At 44.2% G+C, this 23,635-nt stretch overlaps 1 protein-coding gene across 2 annotated transcripts in view; it reads left to right on the forward strand.

Annotated features, from left to right (window-relative positions):
* Positions 1-23,635, forward strand: part of LOC137346436 (serum paraoxonase/arylesterase 2-like) — a 69,621-nt gene that overhangs the window by 44,222 nt on the left and 1,764 nt on the right. For both annotated transcript variants that reach the window (XM_068009889.1, XM_068009897.1), the window contains one exon: positions 11,406-11,487. In XM_068009889.1, coding sequence (XP_067865990.1) covers positions 11,406-11,487 — 82 coding nt within the window. The remainder of the gene's footprint in view (positions 1-11,405; positions 11,488-23,635) is intronic.

The following is a 23,635-nucleotide window of genomic DNA, read 5'->3' on the forward strand; positions in this document are numbered from 1 at the left end:
TATCTAAGGAGTTGGTAATGGTGCTGAGCACTGTAATCACCAGCAAGTAGCCCCATTTCTGACCTTATGGAGGGAAGGTCATTAAATCTGCTAAAGGTGATTGGACATAGCACACTGCCTTGAGGAACTCTTGGAGCTGAGGTGGTTGGCCTGCAGCAACCACAACTATCTCCCTTGTGCTAGGTATGGCTTCACTCTGGTGAATTTCTCCCCACTTCCTATTGCCTTAAATTTTACGAGGGCTCCTTGAGGCCACACTCGGTCAAATGCTGCCTTTTAGTCAAGGGCAATCTATCGCACCTCGTGTCTGGAATTCAGCTGTTTTGCCCATGTTTGGATCAAGGCTGAAATGAGCCCAATAATCCTGAGAACCAAACTGAGCATTGGTAAATAGGTTATTGGTAAGAAAGTGCTGCTTGATAGTACTGTTGATGATGCCTTGTATCACTTGGCAATTGAGTAGACTGATTGAATTTGTCCTGCTTTTTGTTGACAGGACATAACTGGACAATTCTCCACTTTGTCTGTGAGATGCCAGTGGTGTAGCTGTACTGGAACAGCTTGGCTCCCAGTGCAGCTAGTTCTGGAGCACAAACTTTAGCATTGCAGTTGGGATATTGTTGGGACCTGTAGCCTTTGTATCCAGTGTGCTTGTCCATTTTTGTTGATATCCTGTGTAGTGAATTGAATTGATTGAAGACTGGCATCTGCTGGTAGGGACCCCAAGAGGAGGCTGAGATGAATTATCCACTCAGCATTTCTGGCGGTAGATGGATGGAAATGCTTCAGCCTTGTCTTTTGCACTCATGTGCTGGGCTGCACCATTGTTGAGGATGGGTATCTTCATAGTCTCCTACTCATGTTAGTTGTGGCAGGACTGAGGAGTTTTGATCTTTTCCATTGGTTGTGGGATTGCTTAGCTCTTTATCGCATGCTGTTTCTGCTGTTTAGCATGAACATAGAACATTACAGCGCAGTACAGGCCCTTCAGCCCTCGATGTTGCGCCGACCTGTGAAACCATCTGACCTACACTATTCCATTTTCATCCATATGTCTATCCAATGACCACTTAAATGCCCTTAAAGTTGGCGAGTCTACTACTGTTGCAGGCAGGGCGTTCCACGCCCCTACTACTCTCTGTGTAAAGAAACTACCTCTGACATCTGTCCTATATCTATCACCCCTCAACTTAAAGCTATGTCCCCTCGTGTTTGCCATCACCATCCGAGGAAAAAGGCTCTCACTATCCACCCTGTCCAACCCTCTGATTATCTTATATGTCTCTATTAAGTCACCTCTTCTCCTCCTTCTCTCTAACGAAAACAACCTCAAGTCCCTCAGCCTTTCCTCGTAAGACCTTCCCTCCATACCAGGCAACATCCTAGTAAATCTCCTCTGCACCTTTTCCAAAGCTTCCACATCCTTCCTATAATGCGGTGACCAGAACTGCACGCAATACTCCAGGTGCGGCCGCACCAGAGTTCTGTACAGCTGCAGCATGACCTCGTGGCTCCTAAACTCGATCCCCCTACTAATAAAAGCTAACACACCATATGCCTTCTTAACAGCTCTATTAACCTGGGTGGCAACTTTCAGGGATTTATGTACCTGGACACCAAGATCTCTGCTCATCTACACTGCCAAGAATCTTCCCATTAGCCCAGTATTCTGCAATCCTGTTACTCCTTCCGAAGTGAATCACCTCACACTTTTCCGCATTAAACTCCATTTGCCATCTCTCAGCCCAGCTCTGCAGCCTATCTATGTCCCTCTGTAACCTACAACATCCTTCGGCACTATCCACAACTCCACCGACCTTCGTGTCATCCGCAAATTTACTAACCCACTCTTCTACACCCTCATCCAGGTCATTTATAAAAATGACAAACAGCAGTGGCCCCAAAACAGATCCTTGCGGTACACCACTAGAAACTATACTCCAGGATGAACATTTACCATCAACCACCACCCTCTGTCTTCTTTCAGCTAGCCAATTTCTGATCCAAAGCACTAATTCACCTTCAACCCCATACTTCTGTATTTTCTGCAATAGCCTACCGTGGGGAACTTTATCAAACGCCTTACTGAAATCCATATAGACCACATCCACGGCTTTACCCTCATCCACCTGTTTGGTCACCTTGTCAAAAAACTCAATAAGGTTTGTGAGGCACGATCTACCCTTCACAAAACCGTGCTGACTATCGCTAATGAACTTATTCTTTTCAAGATGATTATAAATCCTATCTCTTATAACCTTTTCCAACATTTTACCCACAACCGAAGTAAGGCTCACAGGTCTATAATTACCAGGGCTGTCTCTACTCCCCTTCTTGAACAAGGGGACAACATTTGCTATCCTCCAGTCTTCCGGCACTATTCCTGTCGACAATGACGACATAAAAATCAAGGACAAAGGCTCTGCAATCTCTTCCCTGGCTTCCCAGAGAATCCTAGGATAAATCCCATCTGGCCCAGGGGACTTATCTATTTTCACACTTTCCAAAATTGCCAACACCACCTCCTTGTGAACCTCAATCCCATCTAGCCTAGTAGTCTGTATCTCAGTATTCTCCTCGACAACATTTTCTTTCTCCACTGTAAATACTGACGAAAAATATTCATTTAACACTTCCCCTATCTCCTCCGATTCCACACACAACTTCCCACTACTATCTTTGATTGGCCCTAACCTATCTCTAGTCATTCTTTTATTCCTGATATACCTATAGAAAGCCTTAGGGTTTTCTTTGATCCTATCCGCCAGTGACTTCTCGTGTCCTCTCCTTGCTCTTCTTATCTCTCCCTTTAGATCCTTCCTGGCTAGCTTGTAACTCTCAAGCGCCCTAACTGAGCCTTCACGTCTCATCCTAACATAAGCCGCCTTCTTCCTCTTGACAAGCTCTTCAACTTCTTTAGTAAACCACGGCTCCCTCGCTTGACAACTTCCTCCCTGCCTGACAGGTACATACTTATCAAGGACACGCAGTAGCTGCTCCTTGAATAAGCTCCACATTTCGATTGTGCCCATCCCCTGCAGTTTCCTTCCCCATCCTACGCATCCTAAATCTTGCCTAATCGCATCATAATTTCCTTTCCCCCAGCTATAATTCTTGCCCTGCTGTATATGCCTGTCCCTGCCCATCGCTAAGGTAAACCTAACCGAATTGTGATCACTATCACCAAAGTGCTCACCAACTTCTAAATCTAACACCTGGCCGGGTTCATTACCCAGTACCAAATCCAATGTGGCATCGCCCCTGGTTGGCCTGTCTACGTACTGTCAGAAAACCCTCCTGCACACACTGGACAAAAACAGACCCATCTAAAGTACTCGAACTATAGTATTTCCAGTCAATATTTGGAAAGTTAAAGTCCCCCATAACCACTACCCTGTTACTCTCGCTCCTGACAAGAATCATCTTTGCAATCCTTTCCTCTACATCTCTGGAACTATTTGGAGGTCTATAGAAAACTCCCAACAGGGTGACCTCTCCTATCCTGTTTCTAACCTCGGCCCAGACTACCTCAGTAGACGAGTCCTCAAACGTCCTTTCTGCCGCTGTAATACTTTCCTTGATTTACAATGCCACACCCCCCCCTCTTTTACCATCTTCTCTGTTCTTAGTGAAACATCTAAATCCCGGAACCGGCAACATCCATTCCTGTCCCTGCTCTACCCATGTCTCTGAAATGGCCACAACATCGAGATCCCAGGTATCAACCCATGCTGCAAGCTCACCCACCTTATTCCGGATGCTCCTGCCGTTGAAGTAGACACATTTTAAACCAAGCTCTTGCTTGCCAGTGCCCTCTTGTGTCCTTATAACCTTATCCCTGACCTCACTACTCTCAACATCCTGCACACTGGAACTACAATTTAGGTTCCCATCCCCCTGCTGAATTAGTTTAAACCCCCCCCCCCCCCCCCCGAAGAGCACTAGCAAATCTCCCCCCCAGGATATTGGTACCCCTCTGGTTCAGGTGAAGACCATCCTGTTTGTAGAGGTCCCACCTACCCCAGAAAGAGCCCCAATTATCCAGGAAACCAAAACCCTCCCTCCTGCACATCCCTGCAGCCACGTGTTCAACTCCTCTCTCTCCCTATTCCTCACTTCGCTAGCACGTGGCACGGGCAACAACCCAGAGATAACAACTCTAATGTAATTCTGAACTATGTAGCTTCACCAAATGGCACCTCATTTTTTTTTTTAAGTATGTCTGGTGCTTCTCCTGCATTCCTCATTGAACTAGAGTTGGTTCCCTGGCTTGATGGTAATCATAGAGTGAGGGGTATGTCAGGCCATGAAGTTACAGATTGTGGTGGAATGCAATTCTGCTGATGGCCCAGAGCATCTCATGGATATCCAATTCTGAGCAGCTATATCTGTTCTGAATCCGTATAGCACAGGTGGTGCCATAGAGCATAACAAAAGGTGTCCTTGGTGAAGGTGGTCCTTTGAGACAAAGAACTGTGCAAATGGTTGCTAATACCAATATTGTCTTGAACAGATGCATCTGTTACAGGTAGATTGGGGAGGGCAAAATTAATTATGCTTTTTCCTCATGTTGGTTTGCTCACCACCTGCTGCAGCCCAGCTTAGTCAATAGTGGTGCTACCAAGCCATTCTTGGTGATGGACGCCCACCCAGAGTACCTTCGGTGCTTTTTTTCAAGTGGTGTTCAAAATCATTCATCAGCTGAAGAAGGGCAGTAAGTGGTAATCAACAGGAGGTTTCTTTGCCAATTTTTGACCTAATGCCATGAGACTTCATTGGATTGAGGACTCCCAGGGCCATTCCCTTCTGACTGTATATCACTGTCCCACCACCTCTGGTGGAGCTGTCCTGCCAGTGGGGTAGGACATAACTAGGGATTGTGATGGAACAATCTAAAGTGTTAGCCGAAGGTGATTCTTTGAGTGTGACCATGGGGCAGCTCTCAATTTTGGCACGTCCCCAGATGTTAGTGAGGAGGACTTTTCAGGCTTGACTGGACTGAGTGTGCCTTTGTCATGTGCAGTGCCCAGGTTGGTACCAGGTAGTGTCTGATTTTTGCAGTGGTTTTATGCAACTGAGTGTCTTGCTAGGCCATCTTAGATTGCTGTGGGTTCAAAGTCCCACGTAGACCAGACTGGATAAGGACAGGAGATTTCCTTTCCAAATGGGCTTTTATGATGATCTAGTAGTTTCATGGTGACCATTACTGGTGCTAGCTTTTTACTCCAGATTTATTAAATTAACTGATTTTAAATTTCCCACCTGCCATAATTTTTTTAAATTCTTATAACTACCCTAATATCAACTGGATACAAACAGTGTGAAGGGCACAGAGGACATGACATTCTTGAATTGCATTCAAGAGAACTTTTTTAGCTAGCATAACCTGCAAGGCTCAGGACCAGGTGCTGGAAAGTGGGATTAGATTGGGCAGCAAGTTTTTTCAGCTGGTGCAGACATGATGGGCTGAATGGCCTCTTTCTGTGCTGTAACTTTGCTATGGTTCCATGGTTCTTTCATGGGATGTGGGCGTTGCTGGCTAGGTCAGCATTTGTTGTCCCACCCTAGTTGTCCTTGAGAAGGTGGTGGTTATCTGTAGTCCATGTCGGATAGGTACACCCACAGTGCTGTTAGGAAGAGTGTTCCAGGTTTTGGACGCGTCGGCACTGAAGGAACAGTGATTATAGTTCCATGTCGGGATGGTGTGTAGCATGGAGGGGTACCTGCAGGTAGTGGTGTACTGATGCGACTGCTGCCCTTGTCCTTCTACGTGTAGAGGTCAGGGTTTGGAAGGTGCTGTCGAAGGAACCTTGGCAAGTTGCTGCGTTGCATCTTGTATATGGTGTACACTGCTCCTACTGAGCACCAGTGGTGGAGGGAATGAATGTTTAAGGTGGTTGACGGGGTACTGATCAAGCAGGCTGCTTTGTCCTGGATGTTGTTGAGTTTCTTGAGTGTTGGAGCTGTACTCGTCCAGGAAAGTGGGGAGTGTTCCACCACACTCCTGGCTTGTGCCTTGTAGGTGGTGGGCAGGCTTTGTGGAGTCAGGAGGTGAGTTACTCACTGAAGAATTTCCAGCCTCTAACCTGTTCTTGTAGCTACTCAATATTTATATGCCTGGTCCAGTTCAGTTTCTGGTCAATGGTAAACCCAAGGGTGATGTTGGGAGCGGATTCAGTGATGGTACTGCCGTTAAATGTCAAGGGTGATTGTTAGATTCATTCATTCTTGTTGGAGATGGACATTGCTTGCCATTTATCAGCCCAAACCTGAACGTTGTCCAGGTCTTGCTGCACATGGACACCGACTACTTCAGTATCTGAACATTGTGCAGTCATGAGTGAACATCCCCACTTCTGACCTTATGATTGAAAGAAGGTCATTGATGAAGCAGCTGAAGATGGTTGGGCCTAGGACAATACCCTAAGGAACTCCCTGCAGTGATGTCCTGGAGCTCAGATGATTGACCTCCAACAACCACAACCATCTTCCTTTGCTCCAGGTACGATTCCAATCAGTGGAGAGTTTTCCCCCTGATTCCCATGAACTTCAATTTTGCTAGGACTCCTTGATGTCATGGGCAATTATACTCACCTCACCTTGAGCTCAGCTCTTTTGTCCATATTTGGACTAAGGTTGCAATGAGGTCTGGAGCTGAGTGGCCCTGGCAGAACCTAAACTGAGCATCGGTGAGCAGGTTAATGCTGAGCAAGTGCTGTTTAAAAGTACTGTTGACGACACCTTCCATCCATGTCACTGACCCGAAACGTTAACTCTGCTTCTCTTTCCACAGATGCTGCCAGACCTGCTGAGTGGTTCCAGCATTTCTTGTTTTTATTTCAGATTTTCAGCATCCGCAGTATTTTGCTTTTATTCTGGTATCTGTGATGTTGGGGAGGAGGAGGTCGAGATGGATCATCCAGCCGGCACTTCTGGCTGAAGGTCGTTGCAGATGCTTCAGCCTCGTCTTTTGCACTGATGTGCTGGGTTCCCCATCGTTGAGGATGGGGATGTTTGTGGAGCTTCCTCCTTCCATTAGTTGTATAATTGTCCACACAAGAACACAAGAAATAGAAGCAGAAGTAGACCATATGGCCCATCGAGCCTGCTCTGCCACTCAATACGATGATGGCTGATCTTAGACTTCAACTCCACCTTCCTGCCCGCTCCCCATATCCGTTGATTCCCTGCGAACCAAAAATCTATCTATCCCAGCCTTAAATGTATTCAATGATGGAGCATCCACAACCCTCTGGGTTAGAGAATTCCAAAGATTCACAACCCTTTGAGTGAAGTAATTTCTCCTCATCTCAGTCCTGAATGATCGGTCCCTTATCCTGAGACTGTCCCCTGTGATTTAGATTCCCAGTGGAAACAATCTCTCAATGTTTACCCTATCCAGCCCCTTCCGAATCTTGTATGTTTCAATGAAATCACCTCTCATTCTTCTAACCTCTGGAGAATATAGGCCCAGTTTGCTCAGTCTCTCATCATAGGACAGCTCCCTAGAGAACAGGCTATTTTAGATCAAGTATGATGTAATGAGAAGGGGTTAATTAATAATCTTGTTGTAAAAGAACTTTTAAGGATGAGAGACCATAATATGATAGAATGTTACATTATGTTGAAAGTGAGGTAATTCAATCTGCAACCAGGGTGTTCGATTTGAACAAAGAAAATTATGAAAGTATGAGGGGCAAATTGGCTGAGGTGGATTGGGAAAAAACATTAAAAGGTATGACAGTACATTGGCATTGGATAGTCTTTAAAGAACTATTATAGTTTACAGCAACTATACATTCCTTCAAGGCGCAAAAACTCCAAAAGAAAAGGCAGTCAACCATGGCTAACAAAGGAAGTTAAGGATTGTACAAGATTAAAAGAAAAGGCCTATAAAGTTGTCCGAAATTGTAGTAAACCTGAGGATTGGGAGGATTTTAGAATACAACAAAGGAGGGCCAGGAAACTGATAAAGGGAGAATAAAATATGAATGTAAACTTGAAAAACATAAAAACGGACTGTAAAAGCTTCTATAATACATAAAAAGGAAACATTTGGCTAAGAAAAATGTGGGTCCATTACAGGCAGAATCAGGAGAATTTATAATGGGGTTAGAGAAATGGCAGAGAAGCTAAATGATTACTTTGTGTCTGTCTTCACTGAGGAAGATACAAGAAATCCCCCAGAATTAGAGATCCAAGGGATTAGGGAGAATGAGGAATTGAAGGAAATTAGTATTAGTAAGAAGGTTGTATTAGAGAAATGAATGGGGCTGAAGGTTGATAAGTCCCCAGGACCTGATATTCTACATCCCAGAGTGTTGAAAGAGGTAGCCATGGAGACAGTGGATGCATTGGCAATCATCTTCCAAAATTCTATAGATTCTGGAATGGTTCCTGCAGATTGGAAGGTCACAAATGTCACCCCACTATTTAAGAAGGAAGGGAGAGAGAAAACAGGAAGTACAGACCTGTTAGCCTTACATCATAGTAGGGAAAATGCTAGAATCTATTCTAAAGGATGTGATAAATGGACGCTTGGATAATCGGATTGGGCATAGTCAACATGGATTTATGAATAGGAAATCATATTTGACGAATCTGTTGGGAGTTTTTTGAGGATGTTACTAACAGAATTGATAAAGGGGAGTTGGTGGATGTAATATACTTGGAGTTTCAGAAGGCTTTTGATAAAGTCCCCCACAGGAGGTTGGTTAGCCAAATTGAAACACATGGGATAGGAGCTAATATACTGGCATGGATGGTTAACAGGCAGAAAACAGAGTAGGAATAAGTGGGTCATTCTCGCATTGGCAATCTGTGACTAGTGAGGTACCACAGGGATCAGTGCTTGGGCCCCAGCTGTTCACAATATATATCAATGATTTGGATGTGGGGACCAAATGTTGTATTTCTAGGTTCGCAGATGACACAAAACTAGGTGGGAATGTGTGTTGTGAGGAAGATGCAAAGTAGTTTCAAGGGGATTTGGACAGACTTAGTGAGTGGGCAAGAGCATGGCAGATGGAATATAATGCGGAAAAATGTGAGGTTATCCACTTTGGAAGGAGGAATAGATGTGCAGAGTATTTCTTAAATGGTAAGAGATTAGAAAGTGTAGATATACAAAGGCATTTGGGTGTCATTGTCAATAAGTCACTGAAAGCTAACATGCAGGTGCAGCAGGCAATTAGGAAGCCTTTATCGTAAGAGGATTTGAGTACAGGAGTAGCGAAGTCTTGCTTCAATTGTATAGTACCTTGGTTAGACTGCACCTGGAGTACTGTGTGCAATTTTGGTCCCCTTACCTTAGGGAGGATATTATTGCCAGAGAGGGAGTGCAACGAAGGTTCACCAGACTTGTTTGAGGGATGGCGGGACTGTCCTATGAAGAGAGATTGGGGAAACTGGGCTTGTATTCTCTAGAGTTTTGAATAATGAGAGGTGATCTCATTGGAACCTAGAAAATACTTAAAAGGGATAGGCAGGGTAGATGCAGGTAAGATGTTTACCCTGGTTGGGGAGTCTAGAACCAAGGGACACAATTTCAAAATAAGGGGGAAGCCACTTAGGACCAAGATAAGGAGAAATGTCTTTACTCAGAGGGTTGTGAATCTTTGGAATTCTCTACCCCAGAGGGCTATGGAAGCTCAGTCATTTTTAAAGCATATTTAAAGCAGAGATTTACAGATTTCTAAATACCAATGACTTAAAGGGATATGGGGATAATTTGGGAATAAGGCATTGATCAGCCATGATTGTATTGAATGGCGGAGCAGGCTTGATGGGCTGAATGGCCTATTCCTCTTCCTATGTTCCCTCATCCCAGGAGCCAATGTAGTGAACCTTTGCTGTACCACCTCCAATACAAGTATATCCTTTCTTAAATGTGGGGAGCAAAACTGCACACACTACTCCAGATGAGGTCTCACCAAAACCCTTTACAATTATAGCAAGACTTCTTTATTCCTGTCCTCCAAACCCCTTGTAATAAAGGCCAACATGCCATTTGCCTTCCTAATTGCTTGCTGCACCTGCATGTTAGCTATCAGTGAGTTATTGACAAGGACACCAGTATGGTAACTTTCTGCATTCCTTGTACAAGCACACCCAAGCCTCTCTGAACAGCAACACTTACAAGTTTCACACCTTTTAAAAATCTTTGGTTTTTCTATTATGACTAAAGTGAATATTTTTATTTATTTATTTAGAGATACAGCACTGAAACAGGCCCTTCGGCCCACTGAGTCTGTGCCGACCAACAACCACCCATTGATACTAATCCTACATTAATCCCATATTCTCTACCGCATCCCCACCATTCTCCTACCACTTACCTACACTAGGGGCAATTTACAATGGCCAATTTACCATTGGGAGAAAACCGGAGCACCCGGCGGAAACCCACGCAGCCACAGGGAGAACTTGCAAACTCCGCACAGGCAGTACCCAGAACTGAACCCGGGTTGCTGGAGCTGTGAGGCTGCGGTGCTAACCACTGCGCCACTGTGTGAATAACTTCACACTTCCCTACATTATACTCCATCTGCCATCTTGTTGCCCACTCACTTAACCTGTCTTTATCTCTTTGCAGCCTCTCTGTCCTCCCACAGCTTACTTTTCCACCTACCTTTGCATCTGAGTTTGCTGATGATGCATTACTCCATCTCTTCATCTAAGTCATTGATATAGATTGTAAGTAGCTGAGGTCCAACACTCCACTATTCACAACTGGATGTGGCGGGACTGCAAGAATTTGAACTCTTTCTCCGGATCATTGATCCAAGTCTCTGGATAACTAATCCAGTAACATAACCCCTGCTACTGTACCCAGTGCTTTGTGATTTGTGTAGATGTCTCTGTTCCTGCACTCAGTTGAGAGGTTTACTGTTATAGTTTCAGTTCTTTTCCTAAAAGGTGGTACATCATATTTGTCTTTGTTGAAACATATTTTCCATTTATCTGCTTGCTGTCCCATGTCCACCTGCAATTAATAACAAATTGTATTTACATAGAACTTTTTTTTTAAGTGGAAGAATGTCCCGTGGTGATTAGCTTGGTCAAAAGAATGGGTTTTAAGAGGGAGGTCTAAACTTCCTATTTAACCTCCTGGTACTAATACTGAGTGTATGGACCCTATGTTACCAGTTCATTAACCAGTTCAAAATGATTTTTCATTGTTTACTCCTTGTATCTTTGCAACATTTTGGTCTTCCACATCCTTCTTTCAGTTTACCCATATACCAACACAAGTGCTTTTCTCATAGTTAAAAAAAAACAGAAACAGAAAATATCCCATTCTGTACTATATCTTTTCAGTACAAGGTGATTAACACCACAGTTTAAAAGGTTTGTACAGAAAAATGTTTCTCCAATGTAAATTGAGTTCCTTTTTTGCATTTCAGATATATCTTTATTGCAGAAAGTTTAGGTCATAACATCCATGTTATGGAAATACATGCGAACAATACTCTGACTCCAGTGAAGGTAAGGGTATGAAACAACCAAGGTCCTTGAATACTGTAATGACATTGCCTATAAATTTAGACGCTATTTTAGTGTCAAAAATAAAATCTGGATGAAATTTCAAGAAAAATAACTTCAACAGACTTTTAATGCTTCCGAAGAAGGGTCATTGACCCAAAACGTTTACTCTGCTTCTCTCTCCATGGATGCTGCCAGACCTCCTGAGTATTTCCAGCATTTCTTGTTTTTATTTTAATGCTTGAAGTCATTTTGAATAATTCTATAACTGCCATTGCGAGTGTATCTGGGAGATTGAATTTTTCTTGGCTTTTGAATACTTTCAGCTCTCACGCTGGCAAATGAAATGAATGCTAACATTGTAGTAATGCTCAACAAATATCAAAATTGTGCTTTAACTGTTCATTTTAATTAAAATTGAGCAGCTTCCACAATGGGTTTGTACTCTGCCAGATCTCACCAAAGGGTTGATTTTGAACAATAACTACTAGCAGAAAAACATCAAAGCACTTCAGGGGTATAATCAGATTTTAAAAAAACTGAGCCACAGAAGGAGATATTAGCATGGATTTTTTTTTTTTTTAAAAAAAGCTTCGTCAAAGAAGTGGGTTTTGAGGAGAATGTTAAGAGGGGTGGGAGGCAGAGGGCTTGAGGCATGGCATTTCAGAGCCTGGGGTCTAGAGGGATGAAGGCATGACCATCAATGGTGTGTGTGGGGGGTGCATGGGAGAGGCGGGGTAAAGGGTGGCTGGTGAATGCACAAATGACTGGTCAGAAGAAGGGTTCAGATGTTTTGCAGGGTTGGGGGAGGTTGCAGAGATGGGGCAGGACAAGATTATGATGGAATTATAAACAGGAGGAGAATTTTAAATTGAAATACTTTGGTGGCGGGAGTGGGGGGGGGGGGGGGGGTGCGTTGGGTGGAGGTGTACAACGTAGATTATCAAAGACAGGTAATGAGCGAGTGAAACTTGGTGTGGGATATGACACGGGCAGCTGAAGTTTATGAAGGGTGAAGGATGGAAGACCAGGAGAGCATTGACATAGTTGAGTCCAAAGATGACCAAGGCATGTGTTGGATGCGCAAGGCATGTGATGTTATCAAGGTAGAAGGAGGTGGTCTTTATGAAGAGTATATGGAGTCTGAAACTCAGCTGAAAGTCGTATAAAAAGCCAGGGTTGTGAAGTCTGGCTCAGTCTGAGATAATGGCTGAGGAGGGTGGAATGGAATCGGTGGTAAGGTTACTGAGTTTGTTGCAAGTTGCTGGCTTCAGTCTTTTCAGTGTTTAACTGGAAGACATTGTGGCTCATCCAAGACTGAGTGTAGGAGTAGGTAATGGATGGATTGATGGAGGTAGAGCTTGGTGTCTTCAGTGTACATGTGAAAGCTGATCCGATGTCTGCAGTTGACACTGCCAAGAGGGGCTTGTGGACTGGGGGCCCAGGATGGATCGTTGGGATCTCTGGAAGTAATGATATGAGGATGGGAGGCGAAGCTATTGCCAGAGAAACTCTGGTTCCACTCTTATCTGCCCAGCCATAATCAGAGCTGAACCAATGAGGGTAATCCCACTGAACTGGACAATGGAAGAAAGGCATTGGAGGATGGTGTTGACCATGTCAAAGTTTGGAGAGAGTTCAAGGGGGACATTACATTCTAAGTTGATGGGTGTATTGATCCAGTATTGTGACTTATTAAAATTTGTTAGCATTCTAACTGATATTTTTAATGTTGCTTTTAATGGCCAGTTGGTTGGCTGAGTTTATTACTGTTATCGTCATGGAGACATTTATGGCATAGAAGGAGGCCATTTGGCCCATCGAGTCCATACCAGTTCTCCACTGAGCTATGCTGTCAGTCCCACTCCCCGGCTTGATCCACAGAGCCCTGCAAGTCTATTTTTCTCAGTTGGCCATCCAACTTCCTCTTGAAGTGAGTGAGGGTCTCTGCTTCCACTACCCTTGTGGGCAGAGAGTTTCAGGTCATTACCACCCACTGCGTTAAAAAAAAAAGTGCTTCCTCATAGTCCCGCAGCATCTTTTGCCCAAAAACTTAAATCTGTGTCTCCTAATTAATTAATAATTAATGGGATTAATTAATCTCATAGTTAAGGATCCTGTAGGGAAGAGTGACCACAGCATGCTAGAATTTCAAATTCAGTTTGAGAGTGAGAAACTGGAGTCCCACACTAGCATTCTGGAGTTAAACAAAGATAATTACATAGGCGTGAGGACAGATTTGGCCCTAGTGGACTGGGCAGGAAAACTAAAAGGTAGGACTGTTGATGAGCAGTGGTAGATGTTTAAGGAGACATTCAATTCCTCCCAACTAAAATATATTCCAGAGATGAAGAAAGATTCTAAGAGGGGGAATAACATCCATGGCTAAGCAAGGAAGTTAAGGATAACATAAAGACAAAAACTAAGGCATACCATTTTGCAAAGGCCAGTGGCAGGCTGGAAGATTAGGAAACTTCTAAAGATCAACAAAGGGTTACTAAAAAAGTAATAAAAAGAGCAAAGGTAAATTATGAAAGAAAACTAACGCAATATAAAAATGGATAGCAAAAGCTTCTATAAGTATATAAAAGGGAAGAGAGTAGCTAAAGTGAATGTTGGTCCCTTGGAGGATGAGACTGGAGAGTTAATAGAGGGGAACACAGAAATGGCGGAGACACCATCAGTATTTTGCCTCAAGTTTTCTCGGTGGAGGACACTAGTACCATCCCAATAGTAACGGGTAATGCAGAGGTTATAGAAAGAGAGGAACTTAGAAAAATCATCATCACTAGGGAAAAAGTACTGAGCAAACTATTGCGGTTGATGGCCTACATCCTAGGGTCTTAAAGGAAGTGGCAGCGGAGATCGGATCCATTGGTTATAATATTCCAACGTTCCCTGGATGCGGGAAAGGTTCCAGTGGATTGGAAAAAAGCTAATATAATGCCGTTATTCAAAAAGGGAGGGAGGCAGAAAGTAGGAAACTATAGACCAGTTAGTTTTGCATCTGTTGGGAAATTGTTAGAATCCATTATTAAGGAAGTAATAATAGGACATTTAGAAAGTCAAAATGCAATCTATCGGAGTCAGCATAGTTACACTTTATGAAGGGTAAACTATGTTTGACTAATTTGCTAGAGTTCTTCGTAGTTGTGACAAGTAAAGTGGATAATGGGGATCCTGTAGATGTATATCTGGACTTCCAGAAGGCATTTGATAAGGTGCCGCATAAAAGGTTAATACACAAGGTAAGATCACATGAGGTTAGGGGCAATTTATTAGCTTGGATAGAGGATTGGCTAACCAACAGAAAACAGAGAGTCAGGGTAAATGGGTCTTTTTCTGGTTGGCAAGATGTGACTAGTGGGGTGCCACAGGGTTCGGTCCTCGGGCCCCAACTATTTACAATCTATATTAATGACTTGGATGCAGGAATAGAAGGTACTATAGCCAAATTTGCAGATGACACTAAAATAGGTGGGATAGTAAGTTGCAATAAAGAAATAAGAAATTTACAAATGGATATGGATAGGTTAGGTGAATGAGCCAAAATTTGGCTGATGGAGTTTAATGTGGATAAGTGTGAGGTTATCCATTTTGGTCAGAAGAATAGAAAGGCAAATTATTATCTAAATGGAGAGAAACTTCAGAGTGCTTCGGTGCAGAGGGATCTGGGTGTCCTTATGCATGAATCACAGAAAGCTAGTATGCAGGTACAGCAAATAATAAGGCAAATGGAATTTTGGCATTTATTGCTAAAGGAATAGAGTATAAAAGTAGGGAACTGTTGCTGCAACTGTACAAGGCATTAGTGAGACCTCACCTGGAGTACTGTGTACAGTTTTTGTCCCCTTACTTGAGGAGGGATGTCGTTGCATTGGAGGAAATTCAGAGGAGGTTCACTAGTTTGATTCCAGGGATTGGGGGGGTTTGTCTTTTTATTTATTTTTTTTATTTTAGGGATACAGCACTGAAACAGGCCCTTCGGCCCACCGAGTCTGTGCCGACCAAGAAACACCCATTTATACTAATCCTACATTATACCACATCCCCACCTTCCCTCAATTCTCCTACCACCTACCTACACTGGGGGCAATTTATAATGGCCAATTTACCTATCAACCTGCAAGTCTTTGGCTGTGGGAGGAAACCGGAGCACCCGGCAGAAACCCACGCGGTCACAGGGAGAACTTGCAAATTCCGCACAGGCAGTACCCAGAACTGAACCCGGGTCGCTGGAGCTGTGAGGCTGCGGTGCTAACCACTGTGCCGCCCTGCCGTCTTATGAAGAGAGATTGAGCAGTTTAGCCCTGTACTCTCTAGAGTTTAGAAGAATTAGAGCAGATCTAATTGAGATATATAAGATGATTAAGGGGATTGACAAAGTAGACGTAGAGAGGATGTTTTCTCTTGTGAGGCAATCTCGAATGAGAGGTGGTAGTTTTAGGATAAGGGGTAGCAGATTTAAAACCGAGATGAGGAGAAATGACTTCTCTCAAAGGTTGTGAGTCTGTGGAATTCACTACCCCAGAATGCAGTAGATGCCGTGACATTGAGTAAATTTAAGGAGGAGATAGACAGATTTTTAATTAGTAATGGGTTGAAGGGTTTTGGAGAACGGGCAGAAAAGTGCAGTTGAGGCCGAGATGAGATCAGCAATGATCGTATTGAATGGCGGAGCAGGCTCGAGGGACTGAATTGTCCACTCCTGCTCCTAGTTCTTATGTTCTTAATGGGAGCCATCTATGACTCAGCAATGACCACCTATGGCAATTGTGTGAAGCAGAATGCAGACTGGTTTCAATCTTGCATTGAAGAGCTGGAACCTGTCTTAGCCGCTAAGAGCATTGCACTGCTGAACTACAAGAAAGCCCCCAAAGAGTTAACATCCGTAGCACTTAAAGCTGCCAGAAGTGCTGCACAAAGAACAGCCAGGCGCTGCGCAAATGACTACTGGCAACAGGTATAGATAGAGGATCTGGATCGACGCAGGCTTGGAGGGCCGAAGGGCTTGTTCCTGTGCTGTAATTTTCTTTGTTCTTTGTTCTCTTTGTTCTATGCAGTCATATTCAGCTGGCCTCTGACACAGGGAATATCAGAGGAATGCATGATGGCATTAAGAGAACTTTTGGGCCAACCATCAAGACGATTGCCCCCCTCAAATCTAAATCAGGGGACATAATCACTGACCAACGCAAGCAAATGGACCGCTGGGTGGAACACTACCTAGAACTGTACTCCAGGGAAAATGTTGTCACTGAGACCGCCCTCAATGCAGCCCAGTCTCTGCCAATCATGGGTGAGCTGGACATACAGCCAACAAAATCGGAACTCAGTGATGCCATCGATTCTCTAGCCAGCGGAAAAGCCCGTGGGACGGACGGCATTACCCCTGAAATCATCAAGAGTGCCAAGCCTGCTATACTTTCAGCACTCTATGAACTGCTATGCCTGTGCTGGGACGAGGGAGCAGTACCACAGGACATGCGCGATGCCAATATCATCACCCTCTATAAGAACAAGGGTGACCGCGGTGACTGCAACAACTACCGTGGAATCTCCCTGCTCAGCATAGTGGGGAGTCTTTGCTCGTGACGCTTTAAACAGGCTCCAGAAGCTGGCTGAGCGTGTCTATCCTGAAGCACAGTGAGGCTTTCGAGCAAAGAGATCCGCCATTGACATGCTGTTCTCCCTTCGCCAGCTACAGGAGAAATGCCGTGAACAACAGATGCCCCTCTACGTTGCTTTCATTGATCTCACCAAAGCCTTTGACCTCGTCAGCAGACGTGGTCTTTTCAAACTACTAGAAAAGATTGGATGCCCACCAAAGCTACTAAGTATCATCACCTCATTCCATAACAATATGAAAGGCACAATTCAGCATAGCGGCGCCTCATCAGACCCCTTTCCAATCCTGAGTGGTGTGAAACAGGGCTGTGTTCTCGCACCTACACTGTTTGGGATTTTCTTCTCCCTGCTGCTCTCACATGCGTTCAAGTCTTCAGAAGAAGGAATTTTCCTCCACACAAGATCAGGTGGCAAGTTGTTCAACCTTGCCCTTCTTAGAGCGAAGACCAAAGTACGGAAAGTCCTCATTAGGGAACTCCTCTTTGCTGACGATGCTGCTTTAACATCTCACACTGAAGAGTGTCTGCAGAGTCTCATCGACAGGATTGCGGCTGCCTGCAATGAATTTGACCTAACCATCAGCCTCAAGAAAACGAACATCATGGGACAGGACGTCAGAAATGCCCCATCCATCAATATCGACGACCACACTCTGGAAGTGGTTCAAGAGTTCACCCACCTAGGCTCAACTATCACCAGTAACCTGTCTCTCGATGCAGAATTGAACAAGCGCATAGGAAAGGCTTCCTCTGCTATGTCCAGACTGGCCAAGAGAGTGTGGGAAAATGGTGCACTGACACAGAACACAACAGTCCAAGTGTATCAAACCTGTGTCCTCAGTACCTTGCTGTACGGCAGCGAGGCCTGGACAACGTACGTCAGCCAAGAGCGACGTCTCAATTCATTCCCTCTTCGCTGCCTCCGGAGAATCCTTGGCATCAGGTGGCAGGACCGTATCTCCAACACAGAAGTCCTCGAGGCAGCCAACATCCCCAGCATATACACACTACTGAGCCAGCGGTGCTTGAGATGGCTTGGCCATGTGAGCCGCATGGAAGATGGCAGGATCCCCAAGGACACATTGTACAGCGAGCTCGTCACTGGTACCAGACCCACCGGCTGTCCATGTCTCCGCTTTAAAGACGTCTGCAAATGTGACATGAAGTCCTGTGACATTGATCACAAGTCGTGGGAGTCGGTTGCCAGCGATCGCCAGAGCTGGCAAGCAGCCATAAAGGCGGGGCTAAAGCGTGGCGAGTCGGAGACTTAGCAGTTGGCAGGAAAAACGACAGAAGAGCAAGGAGAGAGCCAACTGTGTAACAGCCCCAACAACCAATTTTATCTGCAGAACCTGTGGAAGAGTCTGTCACTCTAGAACTGGCCTTTATAGCCACTCCAGGTGCTGCTACACAAACCTTTGACCACCTCCAGGCGCTTACCCATTGTCTCGAGACAAGGAGGCCAAAGGAAGGAATGGGAACAGCTTTTCCTTGTCTAACTTATCTAAGCCTGTCATAATCTTGTAGACTTCTATTAAATCTCCCCTCAATCTCCTTTGTTCCAAGGGGAACAAACCCAGCTTTTCTAACCTAACTTTGTAACTAAAATCCCTCATCCCTGGAACCATTCTGGTAAATTCCTCTGCGCCCTCTCAAGGACCATCTCGTCCTTCCTGTGGTGTGGTGACCAGAACTGGACGCAGTACTCCAGTTGGGGCCTAACCAGAGCTTTATAAAGGTTCAGCATAACTTCCCTGCTTTTGTACTCAATACCTCTATTTAAAAAGCACAAGAGTCAGAGAAAGTAGCAGATATACAAAAACAGTATTTCGTGCACAGAGTGCATCATAAACAATGTATACATTGAGAGTTTGAGAGTGGAATGGTGAGTCGGTCTCGGTGAAATTTAGAATTGAGCTTTGAACTTAAAACTGGAATAGAAACTGCAGGTTAGTTAACAGAAATTGTCTGTCAGTGGCAGTTAACAGCTAAGTCAGTCAGCTGTAGGTGCCTGAAGAAGGGCTAATTACTGTGTTGGAAGCTGAATGAGCACTTGTGACTTGGATGTGGCTCTGTGTCTTTCAAAGTAAACAGTACCTGCTGACGCACAGTCATAAACTGCATCATAAATGGCATAAGAGTTGGAAATTTGTTAAGGGGGAAGGAGATGCTGCTTTTTGTCTCCAGTATGTTTAGTAGTTCGTGTAAGCTTGAGGCAGTAAGTCTTGAAAATTTTGGCTACCGTTTCAGTTCTTAGTGCATGTAGAAAAAGAAAAAACGTGCAACAAACTAAAAGATATAAATAATCTCCACTAAGATATGGCAGAGCACATTGTGTGCCTGAACTGTAGTTTGTAGACAGCAAGACTGTCATGAGCAGAGACATCTGCAGAAGATATGTCTCAAATCTCTCTGGCTCAGTTATGAAGCTGGAGTGCGAATTGGAGACACTCTGACACATAAGGAAGGGGAAGAAGTATCCAGGCAATTTGCACGACTTTGGTAACACCTCATAGAGATATAGTATCAGAACGGGGTTGGTGTGACTGATAGCGTGCAGCGTAAGAGGAACCCAGGTAAGATAGAGAATGAGAATCTGCAGAAACTGATCCTATCCAACAAGTACAATGTACTTGCCACCTGCAAGGATAAGGGTAAAGGCTATCGGAAGGGCAGCCAGAATGTTGACTATGGCACCTTGGACCAGGTGGCTGTCCGAAAGAGGGAGGAGGAAAGGAAACTTCATGTGGTAGTTGTCGGGGATTCAGTCAATAGGGGGACAGATAGAATCCTCTATAAGCAGGATCAAGTGTCCCAGACGGTATGCTGCCTACCTAATGCCAGGATGAGGGACATCTCGAACAGTTCAAAAAGATAATGGAGGGGCAGGATCCATCATTAAGATCCATGTTGGGACCAACAACATGGGGAAGAGTAGGCAAGAGGTCCTGTTTGGAGATTACTGGGAGCTAAATTAAAGACCAGGACCTCCAGGGCTTCCCTCTAAGTTGCACATCATTCTGACTTGGATCTGTATCGCTGTTCCTTCACTGTCACTGGGTCAAAAACCTGAACTCTCTCCCTAACAGTACTGTGGGTGTACCTACACCACATGGCCTGCAGTGGTTCAAGAAGGCGGCTTACCACTACCTCGAGGGCAATTAGGGATGGGCAACAAATGTTGCCAGCAACGCTCACATCCCATGAAGGAATAAAAAAACATCTCTGTGTTATTACCCAAGCCATGTGTAAATTGACGTAGGGATAAACAGATTCAGGAGGTAAACATGTGGCTGAAGTAGTGATGTGGGAAAGAGGGGATTCATTGCATGGGGCACTGGCGCTAATACTAGGATAGGAAGGAACTGTACTGTTGGACGGGCTGCACCTGAACTGGACTGGGACCAGAGTCCTAGTGGAAAGGATAAAAGGACTTTAAACTAATAAATGTAGAGGGGGACGAGTAGCCTTAACGATTAACGATGAAATCACTTCAGTGATGAAAGATGTGACTAGAGTAAGCAGGCAGTGGAGACTTTATGGGTAGAATTTAAGAAATAGAAAAGGATTTAAAACTAGTGGGAGTTGTGTATGTCTGGTGTTAGTAGATGTGAAGTGGTAGACTGTATAAATGCAGAGATTAGGTGAGCATATAGCAAAGGTAGTGGTTTTGATTTCCATCTGGATTGGGATAAGCAAAGTAGCTCATACCAGAAAGGTGGAGAATTTCTTGTGCGTTCAGGATAGTTTTCTGCAACAATCTGCTCCAGAGCTAACAAGGGAGTACGCCATATTAGATTTAATTAATAGCCTAATAGTGCATGAACATTCATTTAATAGCAATCAAGTTCAACGTAGTATTTGAAAGGGGAAAATGCAAACCACCATTAAGATTCCAGATTTAGTTAAGGCTGACTTCAACACGATGAGGCACATAAATTGGGCAAATCCGTTAATGGGTAAAATGACCAGATCAATGGGAGTTGTTAACACAGAATTTGTGATACAGAACCAGTTAATGCGCCTGAGGGGCAAGAGTTCCACTTGCCAAAAACAGCCATGGGCGATTGAAGAAATAAGACAACATAAAATTAAGAGAAAGCACACAAAAAGCATAGATTCTGGTGAATGGGAAAGTTACAAAGAACAGCAAAGGGTAACAAAACAGATAGTAAGAACTACAAAAGGATTTTGAAAGGAAACTTGCAAGGAATATCAAAACAAATCCAAAAATCTTTACTGCTTTATTAGGGGGAAGAAAAGAGGGTGGTAAGGAGCAATGTGAGCCCCTTGGAAACTGATTATTGTCAGAGAAAAAGGAAAGTTGATTAATTACTTGCAGTAGTATTCACAATAGAGGAAAAGGATAGCACGTCAGACATCCCAAGGAAACTAATATTGAATCAGGGATGTTGGGGGGGCGGGGGGCGGGGGGGGGAGGGTGGTGGGTGCGGGAGGAGGAGAGGTGTCACACCACAATTAACATAAGCAAATCAACAACAATGAAGAAAATAATGGCACGAGACTGACAAATCACCAGGACCCGATATTTCCTTCCTTCCTTCCTTAAAGTAGGTGAATGCATTTCGGGTGCCCTAACTGTAAACTTGCAAAGTTCTTTCAATTCAGGAACTGTTTCTTTAGATTGGGAAAATTGCATTTTTTCACTCTATTTAGGGAAGGTAATAGAGGGAAACCAGAGAATGATAGATCAGTCAGCCTAACAACTGTGTCAGGAAATTACCAGAGTATATACTTGAGGATCAAGTGACTGAACATCTTGAAAATTAGAGATTGCCAGCTTGGATTTGTAAAAGGTATGCCATGACTGATGAACCTAATGATTTTTTTTTTGAAGAGTTGACTGAATTCCACAGGGGAATGTCTATGGATGTTATTTATAAGGACTTCCAGAAGGTACTTGATAAAGTCCCTCATAAGAGACAGTTGGCTAAAGTTGAAGCTCATGGAATTGGAGGCAAGTTATTGAACTGGTTGTAAATTAGCTGAGTGGCAGGAAAGAGTAGGGGTAATGGGCAGGTGATCTAATTGGCAAGATGTGACTAGGAGCCTGCAAGGATCTATTTTGGGATCTCAACTATGCAGCACTGTATTGTTAATGACTTAGATGATGGGAGAGAAAGCCACAGAACAATGTTTGCCAATGAAACAATGATGGGCAACATTATAAACAGCATAGATGGAAGCACAAAATTATAAAGAAAGATTGAAAGATTATGAATGGGCAAAACAGTGGCAAATGGAACTCAGTGTAGGCAAATGTGAGGTCATCTACTTTGGACTTAAAAAGGATAGAACAGGATATTTCTAAATGGTGAAAAGCTAGAAACAGTGGTGGTCCAAAGAAACTGGGGGGGGGGGGGGGGGTGTCTGGGTACACATCAATAAAATGTCTCAAACAGGTGTAGAAAATAATCAAAAAGTTAATGGAATGCCTCCCTTTATTTCTAGAAAAGTAGAATGCAAGGGGGTAGAAGTTATTCTTCAGCTGTACTAAGCCCTAGTTAGACCACACCTGGAGTACTGCAAGCAATTCTGGGCACCACACCTGACAGTCATACTTGCTGAATCTTGCATTACAGCCGATGTTTCAGACCCCTGCATCACCATCCCTGGGTATGCCCTGACCCAGCAGAGGTGGTGGCACAGTGGTATACAGACCCTTGGAGTCTTCAACCTAGACTCTGGACCCCATGAAGTCTCTTGCTATCTGGTCAAACTTCAAGAAAGCCTCCTGCTGATTACCATCTACTGCCCTCCTTCAGTGGATGAATCAGTACTCCTCCATGTTGAACGTCACTTGGAAGAAGCACTGAGGGTGGCAAGGGAACAGAATATACTTTGGGTGGGTGACCTCAATGTGCATCACCAGGAGTGGCTCAGTAGCACTACTGACTGAGCTGGCTAAGTTCTGAAGGACATACCTGTTGGACTGACTCTGTGGCAGGTGGTGAGAGCCAACAAGAGGGAAGAATGTACTTGACCTCTCCGTCACCAGTCTGCCTTTGTCGATGTATCTGTCCTTAATGGTATTGGTAGAAGTGACCACCGCACAGTCCTTGTGGAGGCCAAGACCCGTCTTCACAGTGAGGATACCCCTCATCGTGTTGTGTCACTCCCGACGTGCTAAATGGGAAAATTTTAAGAACAGGTCTAGCAGCTCAAAACTAGACATCCATGAGGTCCTGAGGCCATCAGCAGAAGAATTGTATTAAACCACAATCTAATAATAATGGCCCAACATCAAGCCAGGGCATCAACATTGGTTCAATGAGGAGTGCAGGAGAGCATGCCAGGAGCAGCATCAAGCATACCTAAAAAAGAAAATGAGGTGGTGGTGGTGGGTGGGGTTTGTTGGTGTGGGCATGGTGGGGTCTTTGTACAAATTTAACTGTAAAAGATTACTATATCCATAAAATGCCACCCCAATTATGCAACATCGATATTGGATTAACATATTTGTGCATGGCTCCAAATAGCCAAATTAATACCTTTTTTTTTAG

The sequence above is a fragment of the Heterodontus francisci genome, chromosome 2 (assembly GCF_036365525.1).
Source record: "Heterodontus francisci isolate sHetFra1 chromosome 2, sHetFra1.hap1, whole genome shotgun sequence".
NCBI lineage: Eukaryota > Metazoa > Chordata > Chondrichthyes > Heterodontiformes > Heterodontidae > Heterodontus > Heterodontus francisci.